Here is a 21690-nt window from a genome sequence, read left to right on the forward strand (position 1 = left end):
GTGTAATTAATTATATGTAGATATTTTACATAATGCCTACTGTTTAATGAGTAGTTTTTAATTAGTTAAGGCATATGAAGATTCATCCAAGAGACGTTTTTATCCCGGTCCTCGCAACAATTTAATATTATTCATGTAATCTAGACACCGATCAGAGGTTGTCTGGATGGAAGAACAGGATTATAAATCATTGACTGTCAGAAGTGGACGACTGGCGGGGTTAGATGTTATTTCAGAGCCTATTGTACCTTATTTACGTCGTGCCGATTTTCTTGGCGCTGCTAGGATGGGCCATATGGAGGTATTTTATATGTTACATATGTTAAATTATAAAAAAAATCATCAAACAAAATAATTTTTTTGTTTTGATTATAATTTTATAGTTTGCAGATTGATAGTGTATTAGTCACAACTCTAGTTAAGCGATGGATACCAGAGACCTATGCATTTCATATGCTTCCGGGAGAGGTTACTATGACACTCGAGGATGTTGCAATGATCACAGGTCTTTCTACGGACGGTGAACCTGTTACTGGCATGTCTGAAACACGAGAGTTAAGAACTTTGGTACGACAACTGCTTGGGAGGACCCCGAGTGCATCTAATTTTAAGGGTGGTACTCTTAAGACTTCATGGTTGGATGGAAATTTTGCAAATATTGAGGAATAGTTGGAGGATAAGAGAATCTTCTTCGATTCACGCGAGCATAGACATTACGCCTTATCAAATGCTTTTTACTTGGGATCACAATGGTGATAAGGTGCACATCTGATATCTACCTTTTCTTAATGACTTGGAGGCGTGTGGACGATTTATGAGAGGGTTATTTTTTTGCTTACCTCCACAAAAGCAGTGTGATAATTCTTCATACAATAACATTTGATTGCCTTATGTACCGCTTCCTTACTTTCAAATTATTGATTAACATATAATTCATCCTCCATTTGCCAAGCATTTCCCCCCATCAATAATTTATTTTTGATTTAGGTGTTCCCAATTAATGTAGGTCTAGTACGGACTAGCATTCCAGAATGGAGTATTAGATTAACCTACACATACTAACAATCTATCACATTCAAGTAACACATGAATATAACATGTAAAATACAATAATCAGAAGGTTAAATAACTAACCAGTCGGGACGACATTTTCGACATTATTGGTGTCCACGTCACAATCAGAGTCACTACACTCAAGAGGAACTTCTTCATTTACATCTTCATCAGAGTCACTACCCTCAACAAGAACTTCTTCATATACATCTTCATCAAAGGTACCCAAATCAACATCCATGTAAGCTGCACAATCTTCCTCTTCCACAGCTGTATTCTTCCAGCAGTGTGATAGAGCATCAGAATGTGGCAAATTTAGATCCAATGACTCAACCGACAATGAAGAATTGCCTGCACAAGCAATGTTGGCATACAACTCAAGCATAGTCATTGCAGACTGTTGTAGAAACAGATTGAACATCATATCAACAACATCATCATCAGCAATTTCTAGCACCGCGAATTTTTCTATTGTACGATATCAGCCGGTTAATCGAGACACCGATTGAGTGGGACCGAGCTTTAATTTCTCTGCAATCTTTGATTTTAAATAATGCAATCCCACCCCGCATTATATTTGTATTCCTTTGGTTTGCCCCTCAAATGTCCATCCTAATATATGATTGCATAAATTGATCCCATATCTAGAAGAAAACAGTAAAAATTTAGACAATAAGATGTTTTACGAAAATTAGAAATGGGATAAACCAAATAAATTATTCTAAATCACATTATTAAAATACTCACTACATATCAATGACTAATTATTATGTCAAATATCTAAATATAATTAATTACACATGAACATAAAAATATATTTTATTATGTAAAATCTCTATATATTAACTATACATGCCTATGTTAGGATAACACAAAAGAATTAATTTAAAATTATAACAACTATTACTAGTTAAAAGAAACCCTAAATATTAATAACAAATTAAATATTCTAAATTACATTATTAAAATACTAAATACTACTCATCAATGACTAATTATTATGTGAATTATGTAAATATAATTAATTACACATGAACATAAAAAATTAATTATTATGTAAAATCTCTATATATTATTATTTATACATGCCCATGTTATTAGGATAACACAAAAGAATTAATTTAAAAAATTATAACAACTATTTCTAATTAAAAGAAACCCTAAATATTAATAAAAAATTAATTATTCTAGACTACATTATTAAAATACTAAACACTACTCACCAATGACTAATTATTATGTCAAATATGTAAATATAATTAATTGAACATAAAAAATTAATTATTATGTAAAATCTCTATATATTATTAACTATACATGCCTATGTTAATAGGATAACACAAAAGAATTAATTTAAAAAATATAATAACTATTTCTAATTAAAAGAAATCCTAAATATTTACAAATTAATTATTCTAAATTATATTATTAAAATATTAAACACTACTTATCAATGACTAATTATTATGACAACTATATAAATATAATTAATTGCACATGCTTGTGTTAGTAGAAAAACTAGTGTATTCTAAACATTATGTCAAATATCTAAAATAATTTAAAAAAATTAAATAATTTTAATTAATTAGTAAAAAGGAAATGATGTGTTAACTTGCCTTAGTGTATTATATAGAGTTGCTCTGTTTTGGAAGAGCTTCACTTTGCTGCAACTGTATGCTTCAAATAGAAAAAAAAAAGCAAAGGAGAAGAGAATGCTGCAAATGGAAAAACACGAAGATAGAAGGATGAAACGGATCTGAAATTTTGCTACAACAATAAATAAAGATGAGAATGAAAGAGACAAACACGGAGATAACAAACAAAGAATTATCATGGGACGACTGGGGTTGTGCCACTTGGCATGCTGTCCGAGTTAAGGTGACAGACGACACTCAAAAAATAAAAAAAAGTTTAAATAGGTGTTGGAGGAAATAAATAAAAAATTTAATTAGTGCCATTGGGGGGAGGGGCGGCACTGGGTTCAAAAATAAAACACTTACATAAGTGCCGCAAAGTTCTGAGTAGGGGTGTAAATATGTTAGACTTTGACTTAAATAGGCCAGGTCTATGTGAAAAACATTGGGTCTGACCTGAACTGTTAACCTGTGTAGGTCTCAAATTACAAGTCTGGTATGACCTATATTTAAAAAATAAAAGCCTTGGCCTATGCCTGTTTAAGCTTATTAAATATTCAATAATTAAAAGAATAACTAAAATAATATTACCTTATTATTGAAAATTATTAAAATAATATTTTAATTTAAAATAAATAATATGACATAAGCCGGCCTGTAGACTTATAGGCTCGACATGCACAAAAAAGCCTATGGCTTGTTTTCTAAATAGATTTTTTTAAAAGTGTAGGTCTGTTCTATTTTACTATTTATAATCGGTCAAGTCTAACCTAATATAAGTTAGGTCATAAATTCCTGTAGACCAACATAACTTATTTACACCCTGAGAACGTCATTTAGAGTCGCGGGCTCCCCACGCGACGCTCAAAGATCTCAAATAATAATATCTCTTAATGATACCAAATTAGTTTAATGGAAAACCCCCCTCAATAGGCTATATACTAGGACTCAACAAACGGTACTTTTGCAACTGTTTAACTCACAAGTGAAAGCGTTAAAAACTTAGAATGATCCTCGAACAAAAGTATTTTTTTTTTTTTTTTTGACAATTCTGTAGTTGAAGTAGCTCTTATTGCCAAAAAAAGAAAAGTTGTACGTTCTTTCTTAATTAATTCGTTTGGTCTATTTAATTTCCCGCACCCCCTTTCCTTGTGTTTAATATTCATCACGATTTGCAGCTTTATTCTATGGACAACTCAAAACTAGGCATTACAGAAAACTAATTATTAATGTGCCTGTCATTTTCATGACAAAGTACCAATATTATATCACAAAATCAATTTTTTTAATTAACACCTCATTACAGCTCTTACCATACCAAACTTGAAGACTTCAATCACTTCATTGCATGAAAATGGCCAATCTGGGTACCTTCTTTTATGTCTTAGCACAAATAACAAACTACTTTCAAAGATTGCCAACGATGTTAATCGTGTAATTTGGTATTTCTTTTCTTTTATTTTCTTTTCAAATAAAAATAACTCGCATCTAAGATTTGACAAAGTGGAATCTAATGCTCGGAGAAAATTCCTAATATCGCGTTTACGGATTCTAACTTTAGAAATAAATAAAAAATAAAAATCTGGCATTATATTGGAATTTGGTGACTGATCATATGTATTATTTTTAATTTTTCCAAGAACAATATTATTTAGAATAAAATAATTAATATAAGTGACAGATATATTCTATTATAAATAATAGTTATTATATTTTTTTTTATTAAAATAAATATTTTTAAAAAATCATTTTTTTAAAATAATGGATATTTATTATATAAAAATTTTGGAAATAAATAAGATAAGGATATCGAATCTGGTCTTTTCTTCTTTGCTTTCTTTTAGCCGATTTTTTTTTTATCAAATCAATGAAAAATAAAGTCATTCATGCATTTTTTTTTTGTAAATAAGTCATTGATACTTTATTATTGTGGTTAACTACCAACAGATATTATCACGTCTATTTGTTTAAAAATAATAATTTTAAAAATTTAATTGTGAATAATAAAATTCTATATTTAAGTGAAAAGATTTATAGACTCATTTATCTAATTATTTAAAAATTTTAAAAAAATAGTTTAGAGCATATTTAATCAATTTGTTATATAAAATCAAATTGTGACTTGTACATTTTTTAGGTAACAAGTCACTTCTTAACTATCAAATATCATTTGACTATACGATAAACACTTAATCAAATTGTGACATCGGAACTGAGGTTGTAAGTCCCGAAAATTCATAGAAACCCCGAGTAGACCTATTGTCGTAATTCTGTTCCAAAGCATACAAATTATGCCGGATTAGCATACAAACTTTATATGAGATAATTATCTCATGCATTAGATACAAATTGGATATGAGATTTATTTTAAATTTTCTCTTTCTTCTTTATTCTCTCTCATCTCTCTTCGATGTATGTGTGTAAGAGATTGTTTTTCGTTCAAAAGAATCTCCAAACTTTATTGGTTAAATGGTTGAAAAGTCTATTCCAGTCGTGAAATCTTTTAATTTGCTATGTCGTTTTTCTCTTTAAAGATGCCAGCTTCATGGCTCGGATGTATCAACTATAGATTTAAATTTTTTAAGATGCTAGAGTGCCATTTTTCTTGCGTAGCATAAACACTGACAGAGCAAATAACTTTAGTGAGAGCCCCATTCTAATTGCTACTACCTTTATTTGTATCCAATAATATATGGAAATGGATATTCTAATGTGAGAAAAAACATGATATGGTCATGTGAGAAGATCACAACCATACAAAAATAAATCAACGATTATGATTTTGTAACTACCTATTTTAATATATTTTCTTTCTCCTCTTTTATTACCATTGATCTACTTTTTTATGGTTATGATTTCCCACATGACATGATAATGTGATTTTTTACATTAGAGGATTCAGATCCCAGTTGTGAGCTTTGCCACTCTTTGATTATGTTCAATTGAACTAAACTAATCAAATAATCGATCAACGGGGGAGAAATACAAAAAATAAATGCATATTTTTTTGAACTCTAACATTTTTCTCAAATTTTGGGATCAATTACTAAGAATATTATTCTTACACGTTTAGTTTCTGTTTTGGGGTACGCTTTTATATATTTTGTTAGTCTATCTCTTTAAAATATGAGATAGATTAATCTACTTATCATTTTTTCTGTCTATTTTTTTTATCATTCTCCAATATCATTAGATCAGAATTTCAATAAGAGAGAGAAATAATAAATGTAGTTAAAATTCTGATCTAACAGTATTGGAGAATAGTAGACAAAATAGACAGAAAAAATAGTAGATAGAATAATATATCCCTTAAAATATATTAAGTGTCATTTTCTAATATTATTTTTGTTAGCCACTTTTAATCTTGTCTTTTATTTTCTGATGTAAAATAATTAAATTTATGTTTTTCATCACAAATGACGTGTTTTTAATCTCCAATATCCTTCATAATGGAATAAAAAATTGTGCTTGCATATTAATGACCTCCTCTGTTTTAAAATGAAAAAAGAAAAACTATCCATGGAATTAAAGGGAAAAAAACTCACCAGTCATACTTTAATAATATATGGCTGCTTTGTTAATAAGTTCACAAGAAACTAACCAAAATATACTATTGAAAGAAAAATATAAAATAACAGAAGATTTATCCGCCTCTTGTGGTTGATACCGTCCCATTAACTTTATGGGTTTTATAGCTCTTCTATCGTTGCAAAAACAAATTTTTAGAGCAATATTAGGATACGGTTTAGTATTCTAACATATATTTAAAAAAAAAAAAACAAGTGAAATCCACTTACTTATATCCGTTGCATCCAATAAAATTTTGCAACGACAACATAAATGCAAAGCCCTAACTTTATTCTACAATTTGGCCTCCCCATTTTTTTAATCAATATATATAGTAAGTTATACTTAATATTTTTTTTACAATCACTTTATTTTATGGTTGAATCAAAATTAAAGTAACAATTCTTACTTAATATTATTTTATTGCCATTGATTTAATTTTAATTTAGTTATAACAAAAATAGTTGGAAAGAAGAAGCGATTATAATATAACCATATTTATATTAATATATTCTGTAATTGACGTAACGATTAGAGTTTATACTAATTAATTACAGTTTTCTAACTCGTGGAGTTGACTTGACTTGAACATTTCCTACCAATCATTTTTCCAACTTCGATGGATAGCGTAACGCAGACTCACAAAACCAATTTTTTTTGTTTTTTTTATTAACTCAACTCTAAGTCTCTAATTATCTCTTTAAGCAAGTTGGCTCATCACTTATTTCCTTAAATTTTAACTATTTGAGTTGATGAAATTAATCCGGAATATAGGATGTGTAGAGTATAAAAATATTTAAATTTCTCTAAAAAAAAATATGTGGGATCAAACTGAGTTTTTTTTACTTTTCACTTACTCATGTCTCCGTTGTTATCAAATGAGGTACCATTATTTGTTATTTGACACAAGATAGTAAATTGCCATTCAAATCAAATAATGTACGAATGTGTACCAAAATAAAAATAAAAATAATATACGAACTTGAAGAACTAATTAACATATGGAATTCGTCAATTCGATCTGGTATCTGTGATTGAACATTTCAATTAAGCCTTTATGAGTAAGACTATTTCAAAGTCTTCTCCTAATTTGGGTCTACGGATGCGCAGAATAATACAATTAGTAGAATTTGTACAAAAAAAAATAGTAATATCAGAAGACCTCTTTGGGCAGGTAGTTTCTAAAATCAACTTCGGAATAGCTTATGCATCAGCAAAATGACATATGCAGTATGAAAATATATAGATTTGGAATTGTGATGCCTTTAGGTTGGAATCAGTTGTAACCCTTTTTTTAATACAACAAATATTTTTGGATAATTCCTTTCTTTCTTTAATTTTTTAAGTAAAGGGTGGACTTTGGTTATTAACTTTTACACATTAAAAATAATTTTCCTAGTTAAATTAATGGACATATTTCTTAAAAGAAAAAAAATGGAGTGGACAATTATTTAAGCAAGCTAACTAGCTAAGCTTTACATAACATGTAAAAGTTCTTTAACATATAAGGAAGTTCCTCGCATGTTTGCCTTGGGAACAAAAAAGAAATAGTTGTTAGTAAGTTATGATTGGATGGAAATTGATGACATTGAACGGCAATACTCTTCAGGAAAACAAAAATAAGCCAATATTTCTGACTTTCTTTTGATTCTTATTTCGTTAAGTTTACTTTTGTTCCCGGTGTCATCTTCTGGTTTCACACTTACATGGAACATGATAGAATAATAAATAAAAGAAAAGTAGATAACACAACGAGAAGGTCATGAACGTATAAATTATGGGAATGCCCCATGACTGTTTCTAAAAAAATAAAAATAAAAATAGCATATGCTTAATTGGGTTAATGGAAAATGACTCTTTGCCAACGATTTCATCTTATCCTGCTACAATAAAACGTTCTTCCCGTCTCTCCTTTGAAGGAAAAAAGCAGATGCAAGATAAAGTTACCCGAAAAAAGTAGCAGCATCAGTTATTTGGCTATAAGTAGAGGTGGTCACATGACTCCAACTTATACATAACCCAGCTGGAGAGTTATACAGCTATATTTCTAAAAGAAAAAGAGAGAGATATACAGCTATAATTTAATAAAAACATTTAAAAAAAAAAAAAGTAAAAGTACCAGCAGAATATTCCAAATTATCATAATACATAAGCAGCCATTCAATATCTGTCAGTTTCAGTTGGCTTTTGACATTTAGCAAAAACAAATGGAAAAAAAAGAAAAGAAAGAAAGAAGAAAACTGATATGGTACTATTGCAAAAGCCTCCAAAATGAAAAAAACAAACGCACATAAGAACAAAACTATTTGTAAATGAAACTGTTACACGAGGGTTATAATCATCAAATAAGAAATCTTGCTAATGATTAAATTGGGACCCTGACGGGAGAAAGAGGTCATGTACATTTTATTCAACTTAAGGCCTACTTTATGGGGCACACCAATGACTATAGACATGTGCATGTTTGTTTTGTCACAAAATCAAGTTTGCCGTGGCAAATCTCACGTTTTATAGTAGTTAGGTTGTGTTTGTTTTACATTTTGAGTTACTAAAATTAAGGGTCATAGAAGTATTATGTCACATGACCCTAGCTAATTTTCCTACAAACAAAAGTGAAGAGAGAGAAAATGATAGAAAAAAAGAGAAAAGAAAAATAGTGGATCCCACGTTTGCATTGTTTGTGCAGGAAAATAGTTTTGGGTTCCTGTTACATGATATTTATATTACCCTAAAATTAATTTTGCTGTAAGTAGAATTAATTTTAAAAGAAGTGAACTTTTATGTCAAGTAGGATTGACGTTAGGGTATGGGATTCATAAAGTTTTTAAGAACATGCCCATATTTACATTTTAAAAGTGATTCTATTTTACTATCCAAACAAAATTAAGTCTTTTAAACTCACTTTAGAAATATCATTCCCGAATAAAAATTACTTTTTTTTAACATTTCAAGTCTTTTATAATCAATTTTACCAAAATTTAAATAAAACATAATCAATTCACATAAAAACGCAATCATTAAAAGCTTTTCTGTGGTTCAGAAAACCTGACGAGGAAAGGTTACAATAGACACGCCAAATACAGATGCAAACAAAACACTAAATTTGCAAAATGGAGCAAAAATAATAATCTCAAAACACATGACCGAAAATTGAATAAAGACATGGTTCTCATAGTGGGGGTGGGGGGATTTTAACTTTATTTTATATTTTCTTGTGGGTTAAAAGCAATGTTTTCCAATTGGATCGCACTAAGGTTTGTTAGCACTTAGCAGAGTCATATTGAAATTATAGCCCATCAAAATATAAAAATGGCAGCTTCCACAGAAAAAGACACTGAAACAGCAATATCAGGATCAATCAAACGTTTCTCAGTCTGGTTTGTAAAAAGAAACACACTCAACTTGTGGTTCTAGACAACAAAACATATCATCTGATTTTCCTAAGTATCACTCACACCCATCATTAAGTGCATATGAGAATTGCTACATTTGAAGTTTTGAATGGCTACCTTCATTAGCCAATTATCAAATCATGGAATGAGAAGCGAATGATGCCGCTTATAGAAGGGTATCTCAATTTCGTTTTCAGACTATGATGAATGCCCAAAATCTTCCCAAAAGGCCTGAATTGCATGTCACTGCTGCCATGTGATTCTTCAATTTTATTACTTTTATTATTTTCCCCTGGATTCCCAGCTACACGAATAGGACCGCAATATACATAGCAGGGATAACTGATTTAAGCACCAAGCAGTATCTCTATGTTTTTTCTTTTTCCTTTGGGTACATTTAATATGTATTTTTATATACAAAGAAAAGAAACCTATATTTAAAAAACTTAACAAAATTAGTCACCAAATAAATTAACTTTCTTTATAATCACAAACCCAACCTTCATCCCTAAACATGGGGAACTATTAACACATGAAGTAAAGGGGCAGGAAAGTGTTGAAAGAATAAATGTAGGCACCATGGAACAGCTCAGCCACCATCTGAATCACATCAATAAATTAAGCTTCATTTCATCATGAATATTCTCAGGCATGTTGCAACCACTTCTTTAATGTCGGACAATAATTGCAAGCAACATCTATGATTTCCCTTTCTCATCATCCTGCACATCCAAGCAAGTTTTGAAATGAATTAGTAAATATGAATGCCACTCAATTTCAATGAATGATTAAAAATAGAACTTCAGACCACAATTAAGTTCCAATTGGACCAAATAAATCTTCTATTATGGGGGAGAAGGGAGTGAGAATTGGATCAGTAGGCATTTACTGCTACGGTCAATCATAAGTCAATACGTCCCCTACTTCAGCAATAGTAAGTAAGCACCTGTCATTTCTAAATTCCAACACAGGTGAATACTAATGTCCTTACCTTACAACAAACCCTTGGATTATGGCCATGCAAAAGTATGCAGATTACAAAAACCAGAAACTGGCATGACGGGTAGTTGCCAAATAATTAGATTTAATGGCAACCTCAGGTTTAAATAATAGATAGGTGATCAAGAGCTTACTAAAATGTCACCTAAAAGCATTTCAAATCGTAATTTTTTTGTCAGGCCTAGACAAGCATTGTCTAGGATAACACTTACTAAAAGGAATAATAATAAAGTAAGAAATATAAAAAAGTAAGATAGAAAAATAAGACTGTAAGTAGTACAAAGTATATCATGCTTACCGAACTATCCACCAGTTTGTCCAAATGGTCATCAAAGCCCCCATCACCATCATCTGAAATACCAGAGAGGTTGTTGGAAAAATATATTAAAAAGAAGAAGAAGGACAAACCATGATGCTCAAGATTCCCCGATTTGCGAGGGCGGGGTGAAGGTTGGCAAAATATACAAACTCGTCAAAATTTAAATTCAACCACGAAGAAATGAACAACTCAGCACATATTACTCTATACTAAAATTATATATACTAACTATCATTGGTTATACCAGTATATTCTCCAACTCTGAAAAACACAGCAGTCTAGAGTAACAAACAGGCAAACATGAAGAAAATGGCAGTCCATCAAATTGGATTAACTTTAGTTATGTCAATAAAAATAGGCACAATGATTGAGAAAGTTGGAATTTAAACTAGACTACTGCACAAACAAGTTTGTTTGGATGAGGGGAAATGGGGGGTAGAAGGGGATAACATGAAAATGAAATATTCCCCTTGTTTGGGAGTTCAAAATTTATGAAGGGGAAGGACATGTTAGGGTAACCACTCCCCCTCAACTCTCATTTTTTGTTCCCCTCCAAGCTGGGGTGTAATGAGGGTAAAGAACTTTGCTTTTATTTTAAAAACTTGCCATTTACTATTTTAACTCACAAGTTTAGTTACTTAAACAATTTTAATAAGGGCTATATTGGAACTTTACACTTATATTTTACCTTTCCCTTTCTTCCCTCGTTAATCAACTAAACATGGGGAATGCAAAATAATTTGGTTCCATCCCTTCCCTTCCCTTTCTATTCCATTCTATCTCATTCTCTCTAAAACTTCCATGTTCCAAATGCAGCTTAAAGCAGAAGCCTTCTATGATCCAAAAGACAAGTTGCATGGCATGATTCTATCTATTTTCCCTATTATATGGTTAATCTTCTTTTGATTATTCTGGGACTTCAAAATATTTTTATATCAATTATAAATGGAGATGTACCAAACTCATATACACAACACACCAGTGTATTTTTCAGAAAAAAGAAAAAGAAAAGATTTTAATAGATAAAATTAATGAGGTGCACCTGGGTCATCATCACTGTCTCCCGTACCTCCCAGAAGAAATACATCCAAGTCTTGTTCAGTTGATGAAGCTGAAGTTTTGGTCTCTTTTTTCACTTCTTGCACCTCTTGATTAGAGGTCGATTCAACTTTTAATGGTTCCATTTCCACCACTTTGTGATCTTGTACTTGTTCAGATGATTTTAGTTTAGCATCTTCCATGTATCGATTCTCATAGCTATCAAAAATCATAAGATAAAACAGTTTACAAAGAGTCACAAAACAGTGTAACTGTAACCTAAGGTGAAAGCGCAGCAGAATGAGGGAATTTCTAGAAATACCTTGCATAACGTGATCTTTTTCCATGAGTATATTGATTTTTTAAAGGAGTGGACCAATACGCTGCTAAGTTTATTGTTATTAATAATTTACGCACATCAAACTAAATTGTTGGATTATGCTGTACAAAACAGTTGTTATTTTCAACAACTCAACCAGCATAGGTAGATAATAGCATTCAGCTATATGAGCTCTCAATTAATAATCCAACTTATATTTTTGAAAATTTTACATGCTCGTATTGCCTTAGCCAGAAGTTTCTTCAATCATTTATTGTGGGTATTTTTGTTGGGAAATTCGTTCCCTCAAACTCCAATGTCAAGCGGGTCCAGGGGAAGCCCGTGGCGGGGGCCACCACCAATGAGCTAAGGCTACACCAACCGTAGCAAGTGGATCCGACACCATGTCTCAACCCAAAACCTTAAGGCTTTGGGTTCATGGGTCCTTTCACTTATATACTCTTCACTTAACTCATTACCAACCAATGTGGGACTCATCACACTTGAATATCTCAACAATCTCCCCCTCAAGTGTGAAACCCACCATTGGTATGCTCCCCCTACACCGAGTACCTGAAGCGCAAAGTACTCAACCCGCCTCCTAGCTAATCACTAGGCTAGCTCGAGCCCAATCCGACTCTGATACCATTGTTAGGAAATTTGTTCCCTTTTGCAAATTCAGAACGATGTTGTTTGCTAACAACACATTCTTCACATACTAAGGAATGAGGAATTGTGATTTGAGGGAGGCCTGTCACCATATTTTTCTGTTGGAGCGTCTTCAACCCACCAAAGCTCAAATGGCCATAGCGAAAATGCCACAACCATGAAGGATCTTTCATTTCAGCCATTAAACTAGATTGGATTCCTTCAATCTTTAATGGAAACAATTTGTTTGAACTCATCTGAATAACAGCAATAGCACCTCTAACAGAATCATATATTTCACAAACACCATTTTTAATAGTGATCACATAACCCTTTTCTTGTAATTGGCCAGCACTCAATAAATTACTTTTCAAATCAGGAACATACAATACATTAGATATTGTTTCCACAAAACCATTCTTGGTTTTTATTTTAATGTCACATTTTCCCATTACTTTCACAGTAGAATGATCACCAAAACTCACAGTAGATTGAAAATTTTCATTCAGATGAGAGAAAGAAGACTTACTACCACTCATGTGGTTGCTACAGCCAGTATCCACATACCAAACATCTGGCTCAATTTGCTTTTCATCTTTAGCAACCATCAATAAGGTTTCACCTTCCTCCTTTTCTGCAAAGTTTGAACTTTCTCCTTTTTCTTTGCTATTTGGCAGCTTAGTATAACATTCAGATTGATAATGACCAAATTTATGACACCTGAAACATTCTACCTTGGATTTATCAGGGGCTCCTCCTCTGCCTCTGCCTTGAAATTGATCATTATTGGCTCTGAAATTAGTGGACCTTCCTCTGCCTCTGCCTCTGCCTCTACCTCTGCCTCTACCCCTTCCTTGAAAATTGTTGGAACGAGTATCGGTAGAAGCCTTTAATGCTTGCTCATCTGTGTCTTCCTGTTTGAACTTCTGTTCATGCACCACCAATGAGCTCTGCAATTCATCAAGTGACAAATCATCTATATCTTTAGATTCTTCTATAGCACAAACAACAAAGTCAAATTTTGCTGTTAATGATCGAAGAATTTTTTCTATACAGTTATTTCTTCTGTCCTGCCTCCATGAATTCGCATTTTATTGACAATGGTCATCACGCGAGAGAAATAATCTGCAATTGATTCTCCCGACTTCATTCGAAGTGTTTCGAATTCCGAGAGTAAAGCTTGAAGCTGCTGCCTCTTTGCTCTTGCAGAGCCTTGATACTTCTTTTTCATGGAGTCCCAAATATCCTTGGAAGTTTCTTTGGAAAGAATGGTTTCCAAGATAGAACGGTCAATGGCCTGGAAGAGATAATTCTTCGCCTTCAAATCCTTCAACTTTACTGCTTCATGAGCTGCTCGTTGTGCTGCTGTCAACTGAGCTCCTTCTGCTAGTGCTGGTTCAACAACACCATTGGTAACTACATCCCAATATTCCTTGGATCGAAGGAAATTCTCCATCAACATGCTCCAATGATCATAATGACCATCGAAACGTGGAATGGCTGCTTGCACAAAATTAGAATCTGTGGCCATGACTCTTCACTTTTTTTTTTCACAACTCAATTCCCTCACGTGTTTAACTCTCAACCTGGCTCTTGATACCACTGATAGAGAAAAATTAAGATGCAGAAATATAACTCACAATGTTTGAAGAGGGAATACAAATTTCATAAACTGTCTCAAACTTAATATAAACCAGAAACTAAAACTGAAAAACATAACATTAAGAGACACATTACACCCAAATAAACTCTAACTTAATGACTCATTATACTACCCAAAACTGACCCATTATGATACCGTTAAGACTCATCAAACAACTTTAGTGCAGCACATGGCCGTTACATCAAACTTAAAAGACCATTGAATTTTCTAACGGACAAAAAACAAAGAGACTCTAACATTCCCTCCCTTAAACTGATGTTCTTGAAAAATTCAGTTTACTCCAAATCCTTTGACTTTCTCCATGGAACATATGCCAAGTAATCCCCTGAGCTTTTGAAACGCAACATATTTGAGAGGCTTCGTAAACAAATCAGCAACTTGATCCTCACTTCTACAAAAAATAAGATCAATTATACCAGCCTTTGTAAGATCCCTTAAGAAATGATACTTCACATCTATATGCTTGCTTCTCCCATGTAAAATTGGATTCTTTGACAATTTAATTGCAGAATTATTGTCACAATAAATTAAAGTTGCTCCTTCTTGCTTGAAGTGAAGTTCTTCAAGAATTCTCCTTAGCCAAATGGCTTGGCATGCACAAGCTGTAGCAGCAACAAATTCAGCTTCTGTGCTTGACAAAGTGACAATTGGTTGCTTCTTTGATGCCCAAGAAATAGCACCTGTACCAATCATAAAAACATAACCTGATGTGCTCTTCCTGTCATCTTGATCTCCTGCATAATCACTGTCAGTAAATCCCACTAAATCAGATTTTACACCCTTCTTGTAAAATATCCCGAAAGTTCTTGTTCCTTGCAAGTAGCGAAGGATTCTCTTGGCAGCAAACAAATGTATTTCTGTAGGATTTTCCATATACCTGCTAATTAAACTCACAGAATTCATTATGTCTGGTCTTGTTGCAGTGAGATACATCAAACTTCCCACAATTTTTTTTGTAGAAGGTGCTGTCAACCTTCTTTCCTCCATGATCTTTATGTAACTTCAAGCCACATTCAACTAGAGTGTGCACAGGATTACAATCCTTCATCTGAAACCTGTCTAGAATATCTTCCACATATTTATTTTGAGAAATAAAAATTCCATCACTTGATTGTGCTACACTTATGCCAAGAAAGTAATGCATCATACCAAGATCAGTCATTTCAAACTCATTCATCATAGACTTCTTAAATTCTTCAAACATAACATCACAATTTCCAGTGAATATAAGATCATCTACATATAAGCAAACAATAAGCATTTTTCCTTCATCACCAATCTTAACAAAGAGTGTATGTTCATAAGGACACTTTATAAAACCAGCCTTAAGAAAATAAGACTCAATGCGACTATACCAAGCTCGAGGGGCTTGTTTTAGTCCATAAAGTGCCTTTTTCAATTTGTAAACTTTATGCTCATTTCCAACTTTCTCATAACCAGGGGGTTGTTCAATAAATATTTGTTCCTCTAAGTACCCATGCAAGAATGCCGATTTGACATCTAGCTGGTAAATAGGCCAAGAATTTTGTGCAGCCAATGCAACCACCAACCCAAATGATTGGAACGAGGGAGCCCAAAACCCTTTGCAAAGGGTACCATCCACCAATGGGCCAAATGACGAACCATAATAAGTGGGCCGACACCACATCTCAACCCAAAACCTTAAGGTTGTAAGTTTATGGGTCTTTTGCACTTATATGGTCATCACTTGGTCTAGGTCTAGTCTATGTGGTACTTCTTTATAACTCATACTTGATTTGATCTATGTCTAGTGTATGTGGTACTTCTTTATAACTCATACTTGATTATTTCCAACATCCTCCCTCAAGTGTGAGGCCCAATATCATTCTTACCCTAAGGGCAACTTCTGCGGAAATCTTTTTTTTTTTCTCTTTCAAATATTAGGGTCACACTAGCCTTCTGCAGAGGCCTTCCAAACACCTGGCCCAGATTGTTGGCTCTGATACCACTGTTAGGAAATTCGTTCCCTCAAACTCCAATGTCAAGCGGGTCCAGGGGAAGCCCGTGGCGGGGGCCACCACCAATGAGCTAAGGCTACACCAACCGTAGCAAGTGGATCCGACACCATGTCTCAACCCAAAACCTTAAGGCTTTGGGTTCATGGGTCCTTTCACTTATATACTCTTCACTTAACTCATTACCAACCAATGTGGGACTCATCACACTTGAATATCTCAACAATTTTCATATCTCAAGGATAAGATTGAGCATGACTCTTTTACATAATTGGGGAACCATGCGGAAAATATATTCATTCCTATACTCTAAATTAGAAGTAATCATTGTTAAATGCCTACAATAACTGATGTTTACTATTAAAGAAAGAGCATATTATATATATATATATATCTGGAAAAAAAGACTATCATTTAAAAGGACATAAGTTGTGTCCTTTTAGACGATTTACGCAAAGTATGACCAGTCATATTTTGTGTAAATCTAAAAAGCTTCTTTTTTTTTCTCTCTTCTCAGTCACATCGCTGACGTATAAAGTGAAAAAAAAGCAACTTTTCAGAATTACACAGAGTATGACCGGTCATACTCTGTGTAAGTCACTAAAAGGACACAACTTGTATCCTTTTGAATGACACACACTAAACCCTATATATATATATATATATATATATATATATATATATATATCTTTACGTTTCGTATGGGGCCCAACGTTACCAAACTCCTTTGGCATAGGTGGTAAAGAACCTGGGCCACTTAATCAGAGATCTCAAGTTCAAGCCCTGGGAATAAAAAAAAAAGATTTGGGAGAGCCAAAACCCGAAGGGTCCAACATTTCTCGATGGAAGTCTTTAGTTATGATTAGAGGATATCCTTGAGATTACTCGAGGGGGGGGGGGGGGGGGGGGGTTTTAAGTAACAGGATATCCTTCAAAGAATACATGACTATATAATTTGCTCGGACTATAAAGACCAAATATTCTGACATCAAATTGGTTCAGGTCATACAAAAGTCTAAGAAAAAAATTTAATTTGAAAACCAAAATACCCAAGCAACAGTAAATTACTTACGGTGCAATATGACTATTCACAAGTATAAAATATATTCTCCAAAACCTCCTCTCTTTCATGACACGTGGACACAGCTCATACCTCAATCTTGAAATCTCCTGCAAGAATAAACTGAATGGTCAGAATACATTATGTTTCAAATATGTAATTATATGCCAAAAAAAGTAATCAATGTATAAGACAAAATAACATGTATACAGAAACCAACCCATACAACTAGGTGACAGAATTTAGTTTATTTATCCTAGATTAACACAAAAACATGCAGTGTCTTTGGACCCTTGATTTGCTGCAACAAACTTGGATATCAGAATACTACATATCTCATGATTCTACCATGGTAGCATGTCACCAGTCATCGTGAGTGGATCTGACAAGGTGACATTCACAGAAGTATGAAAAGGAACAATGACAATCATAACTCAGCTTGCTGCAATCCAAGGTTGCTGAGCCTTACACACCCTTGTTGTGTCTCCCTCTCTCTCTTTCTCACACACACACACACACACACAAAACCTCCTTGAACAGCAAAGGCCGATAGTAATTAAGACACATAAATAAATCACATCAAAAATTCAGACACACCCATCACTCCATGACGCTATTCCCCAAACATCAGCTCCTATTTACCAAGTATCCTGGCTTAGCAATTCATCTACTCTACTTTCAGTATAAGTTAATAAATATGTGGCAATTCCCATTCCAGTGGTTAAGGATACATAAAATTGTATCAATCGTTTGTAACTACTTGTTGGTAAGCAAACAAAGTTAAACCAGAAAGAGTTTTTTTCCCCAATTGATTGGAAGGATGTGAACGTAAAACTTGTCCAATAACTAAAAAAATAAATAAAAAGATGCTACCTTGACTGTAGAAAGAACAAGACTGGCATGTTTTTCCTGCCACTGGGTTAGATCCTGCCTAACATTTGAAACTGCAGGAACATCAGACAATTGTGTATCATCTGCAAATGGGAACCAAAATTGAGATAAGCCTCTCAGTTCTCACATGATGAATAACAAAAGGAAGCACAGACAGAATAATGCAGCAATTAAACTTCGTAGCAAGTACTCAACTTGGTTGAGTAAGGGGAAGGTAGGAGGATGGAAATTCTGGAGTGAAAATCATTGTCCTCTAATTTTCACTCTCACTTTTCCTCCAACTTAATCAAGCAAAAGTGTTTTCCTTTTGCTCATAGACACTCTCTCTCTCCATGTATATACATACACGGGTCAGTATTTCTTAATAATTGATTTCCGTAAATCTAAGCGTTATAATTTATTCGATCATACTTATTAATCAATTAATAATAAATCTATGCCACTTTTATATATATATATATATATATATATATAGAGGCAGGATCATTTTACACCAGTGTAAGAATACTAAGTTTTACACCAAATCTTAACCATTGATTTTCTGCATCTAACGGTTCAAACTTATTAGGTCTCACTCATTAATTAATTTTTAATTCCCAATAAAGTTTAACCGTTAGATGCACAGAAATCAACGGTTAAGATTTGGTGTAAGATTTATTATTCTTACACCGGTGTAAGTTGATCTTATCCCATATATATATATATATATATATATATATATATATATATATATTTATATATATATTCGTTTTTTCTGTGATCAATATAAATAAATTATCTACATTATACATACATGAGTTAAGATGACAACAATATCAAACTAAAAAATTTGACAATAAATCTTAATCATTGATTTCATAAATTTAAGGGTTATAATTTAATGGTTCATATTTATTAAATTAATTATTAAATAAAGTATTTTTGGGTCCTAAAAAAAAATCACGGAAATCCTTTTAATCTCTTATAAAAAAATCATACTTCTAGAATTTAAAATAGACTCAATTACTCGAAATCATGATTCTTCTAAATTTTGAAGAAAACACACATTAGCTAAATTAACATCAATCTATTTTGAATTTTAGAACGAACACAAGTTATTTTTTATAAGGGATTAAATTATATCCCAAGGACCCAAAAGTTAATTATTAATTTCAAAGAAATTATCAAATTAACGAAAATCAACTATTAATATTTGATGTCAAATTTTTAATTTGACATGGGTATCCAAAGCAAAACAACCATCGTTGCACCTAACCTTAATCCTTAAAAAAAAATAAAAATGAAAAGGAACCTTGAAGAGGGAAATCCGTAAAGGTAGTGATGGTGATCCCTTTGACGAACTCCCTCAAGTGGTCGGTGATGCCAAAGCTCTCTAGATGGAGATGGAGATCCTTATCCTTATCCTTATCCTTGTTCAAAGAAGGTTCGGCCAAGTGCTTGGAAGCTTGCGCCGCGATCTCCTTGGTCGTCTCTGCTATTATATCGCCGAATTTGGAAGCTCCCAAGGACAGGTCTTGGGATCGCTTCGCTGTTTCTTCCGCAAAGCTTCGAGCTTTGTTCCACAGCTGCATTCTTAGGCTCACTCCCTCTTCTTCTTCTTCTTCTTCTTCTTCGATGATTACCAGGTTTTATTTATTTATTTTGGAACACGAATGATTAGAAGTTAAAACAAGGTAACTAAGGGTGATTTTCGTGTCATTGGGTAACGGAATGGAAGACGAAGCGTAGGGTGCCACGTACTTCGGTTGACCACTCTCTTCAGTCATTTTTTATTTTTCATATATTTTTTTTTGTATGCAATAATAATTGGAATAATGTTCGTCGTTTAAAATGAGACGATATAATTTTGTATTATTTTTAATAAAATTATGTTATTTTAGTATGTTTTTACATTCTTTCTCTTTCTTTTTTACTGATTTTATAAAAAAAGAAAATTAAAAAAAAAACGAAAATGATGAAATTTTATTTTAAATAATATAAAGTTGTGTCATTTGTAATAACATATATTTTTTCATAATAATAAAAAAATTGAAAAAAAAAGCTTCATTGGGTTATGTTTTTTAAGTGCTTTGTTTAGGATCTGAGGTTTTAAAGTAGGGAAATATAAGAATTATGATTCCTGCAACAAGGATTCGGTAACGTATTTTGAGATACGGCGCTGTATCTTGATTTTAGTTTGAATTTTTTTTTTAAGCGTGAGACTCACACTTAATTTATGTGTACAAAAAAATGATCTTGTCATGTGACATGACAAAAAGCGAAATCTTTAAAAAATTTGTGTTCTGTACAATGATAGTCGTAAGTATGAATTCCGATACATAATGGTGGCAAAATAATGTTTATAGATTTTCTAAAGAAAGGTTACATGGACTCTGAAGTCTGATCGCGGGGTGTCTCAAATAGTTTTTGTTCAGCAGACATGCAACGGAACAGTGAGAATAAGAACCCAAAATCATTATAGTAATCCAATGAAATGAATATGACGAGGCCTGAGTTACATTTCCGCAATACAATTTGCAAGTGTAGAAGGGTCGTGAAACCGTTAAAGCACAGTGAATGGAAGTAGTTTCAGTTAGGGACTTAGGGTTGTACATGGTTTTTGAAGAACTAAATCTAATTGATTTAAATCAATTTGGTTCAAAGAACCAAATTATTATTTTTTATCCCAAACTAGTTCGGTTCGATTTGGTTCGGATCAAATTTATTCTAAAATAAAGAAATAAAATAAAAGCTACTAAATAAATAAATAAATATATAAGAAAAAAAATAGAAGAGAAAAAAAGAAAAAAATAATTCGATTCTTAAAAATCAATTCGATTCTTGAACTAGTTCTCACTGAATTGTTCTTGAAATCAATTCGGTTCATGAATTAATTATTTAAAAACTATTTATTTTAAATGCAGTTTAGTTAAATTTTTTAATTCTTTTGCACACCTTTAAATTATGTACCGGTGGTTCATGTTCTACAATCAGCCCTCAATTTTGTACCGAAATGGAATTTATAAGTTCTACTTTGAGTAATTTTTTATTATGTTCCGTACTATCGTGATTCTTTTATTTAAAAATTGATATTTAGATTAATTTTTTTTTTCTCTCTCTTCTCTCTCCTCAGTCCCACTTAATTTTTGTTT

At 32.5% G+C, this 21690-nt stretch overlaps 2 protein-coding genes across 2 annotated transcripts; one reads left to right on the plus strand and one right to left on the minus strand.

The window, feature by feature from the left end:
- Positions 1 to 166: 166 nt before the first annotated feature.
- On the plus strand, positions 167 to 669 carry LOC133299772 (protein MAIN-LIKE 2-like). The gene is made up of 2 exons (XM_061499261.1): positions 167 to 301; positions 391 to 669. Exons 1-2 carry the CDS (start codon positions 167 to 169, stop codon positions 667 to 669), a joined length of 414 nt encoding a protein of 137 aa, XP_061355245.1.
- Positions 670 to 9912: 9243 nt separating this feature from the next.
- Positions 9913 to 20199, minus strand: LOC133299812 (uncharacterized). The gene is made up of 6 exons (XM_061499303.1): positions 19851 to 20199; positions 18542 to 18642; positions 17681 to 17778; positions 12007 to 12221; positions 10944 to 10996; positions 9913 to 10368 (listed from the first exon to the last, which is right to left on the minus strand). The coding sequence occupies exons 1-6, from the start codon at positions 20128 to 20130 to the stop codon at positions 10345 to 10347; spliced, it is 771 nt and encodes a 256-aa protein (XP_061355287.1). The 5' UTR covers positions 20131 to 20199; the 3' UTR covers positions 9913 to 10344.
- Positions 20200 to 21690: the final 1491 nt, after the last annotated feature.

The sequence above is a fragment of the Gastrolobium bilobum genome, unplaced genomic scaffold (genome assembly GCF_033153095.1).
Source record: "Gastrolobium bilobum isolate Gb01-03AN ecotype WA unplaced genomic scaffold, APGP_CSIRO_Gbil_v1 utg15578, whole genome shotgun sequence".
In the NCBI taxonomy this organism is placed as follows: domain Eukaryota; kingdom Viridiplantae; phylum Streptophyta; class Magnoliopsida; order Fabales; family Fabaceae; genus Gastrolobium; species Gastrolobium bilobum.

Coding starts and splice junctions, on each gene's coding strand:
- LOC133299772 (XM_061499261.1), top strand. CDS start 167: ATGGAAGAACAGGATTATAAATCATTGACTGTCAGAAGTGGACGACTG. Junction 302..390: donor CTAGGATGGGCCATATGGAG/GTATTTTATATG, acceptor TATAGTTTGCAG/ATTGATAGTGTATTAGTCAC.
- LOC133299812 (XM_061499303.1), bottom strand. CDS start 20,130: ATGCAGCTGTGGAACAAAGCTCGAAGCTTTGCGGAAGAAACAGCGAAG. Junction 12,222..17,680: donor GTGAATAGTCATATTGCACC/GTAAGTAATTTA, acceptor GATTTTTGATAG/CTATGAGAATCGATACATGG. Junction 10,997..12,006: donor AGACAGTGATGATGACCCAG/GTGCACCTCATT, acceptor CTGGTATTTCAG/ATGATGGTGATGGGGGCTTT.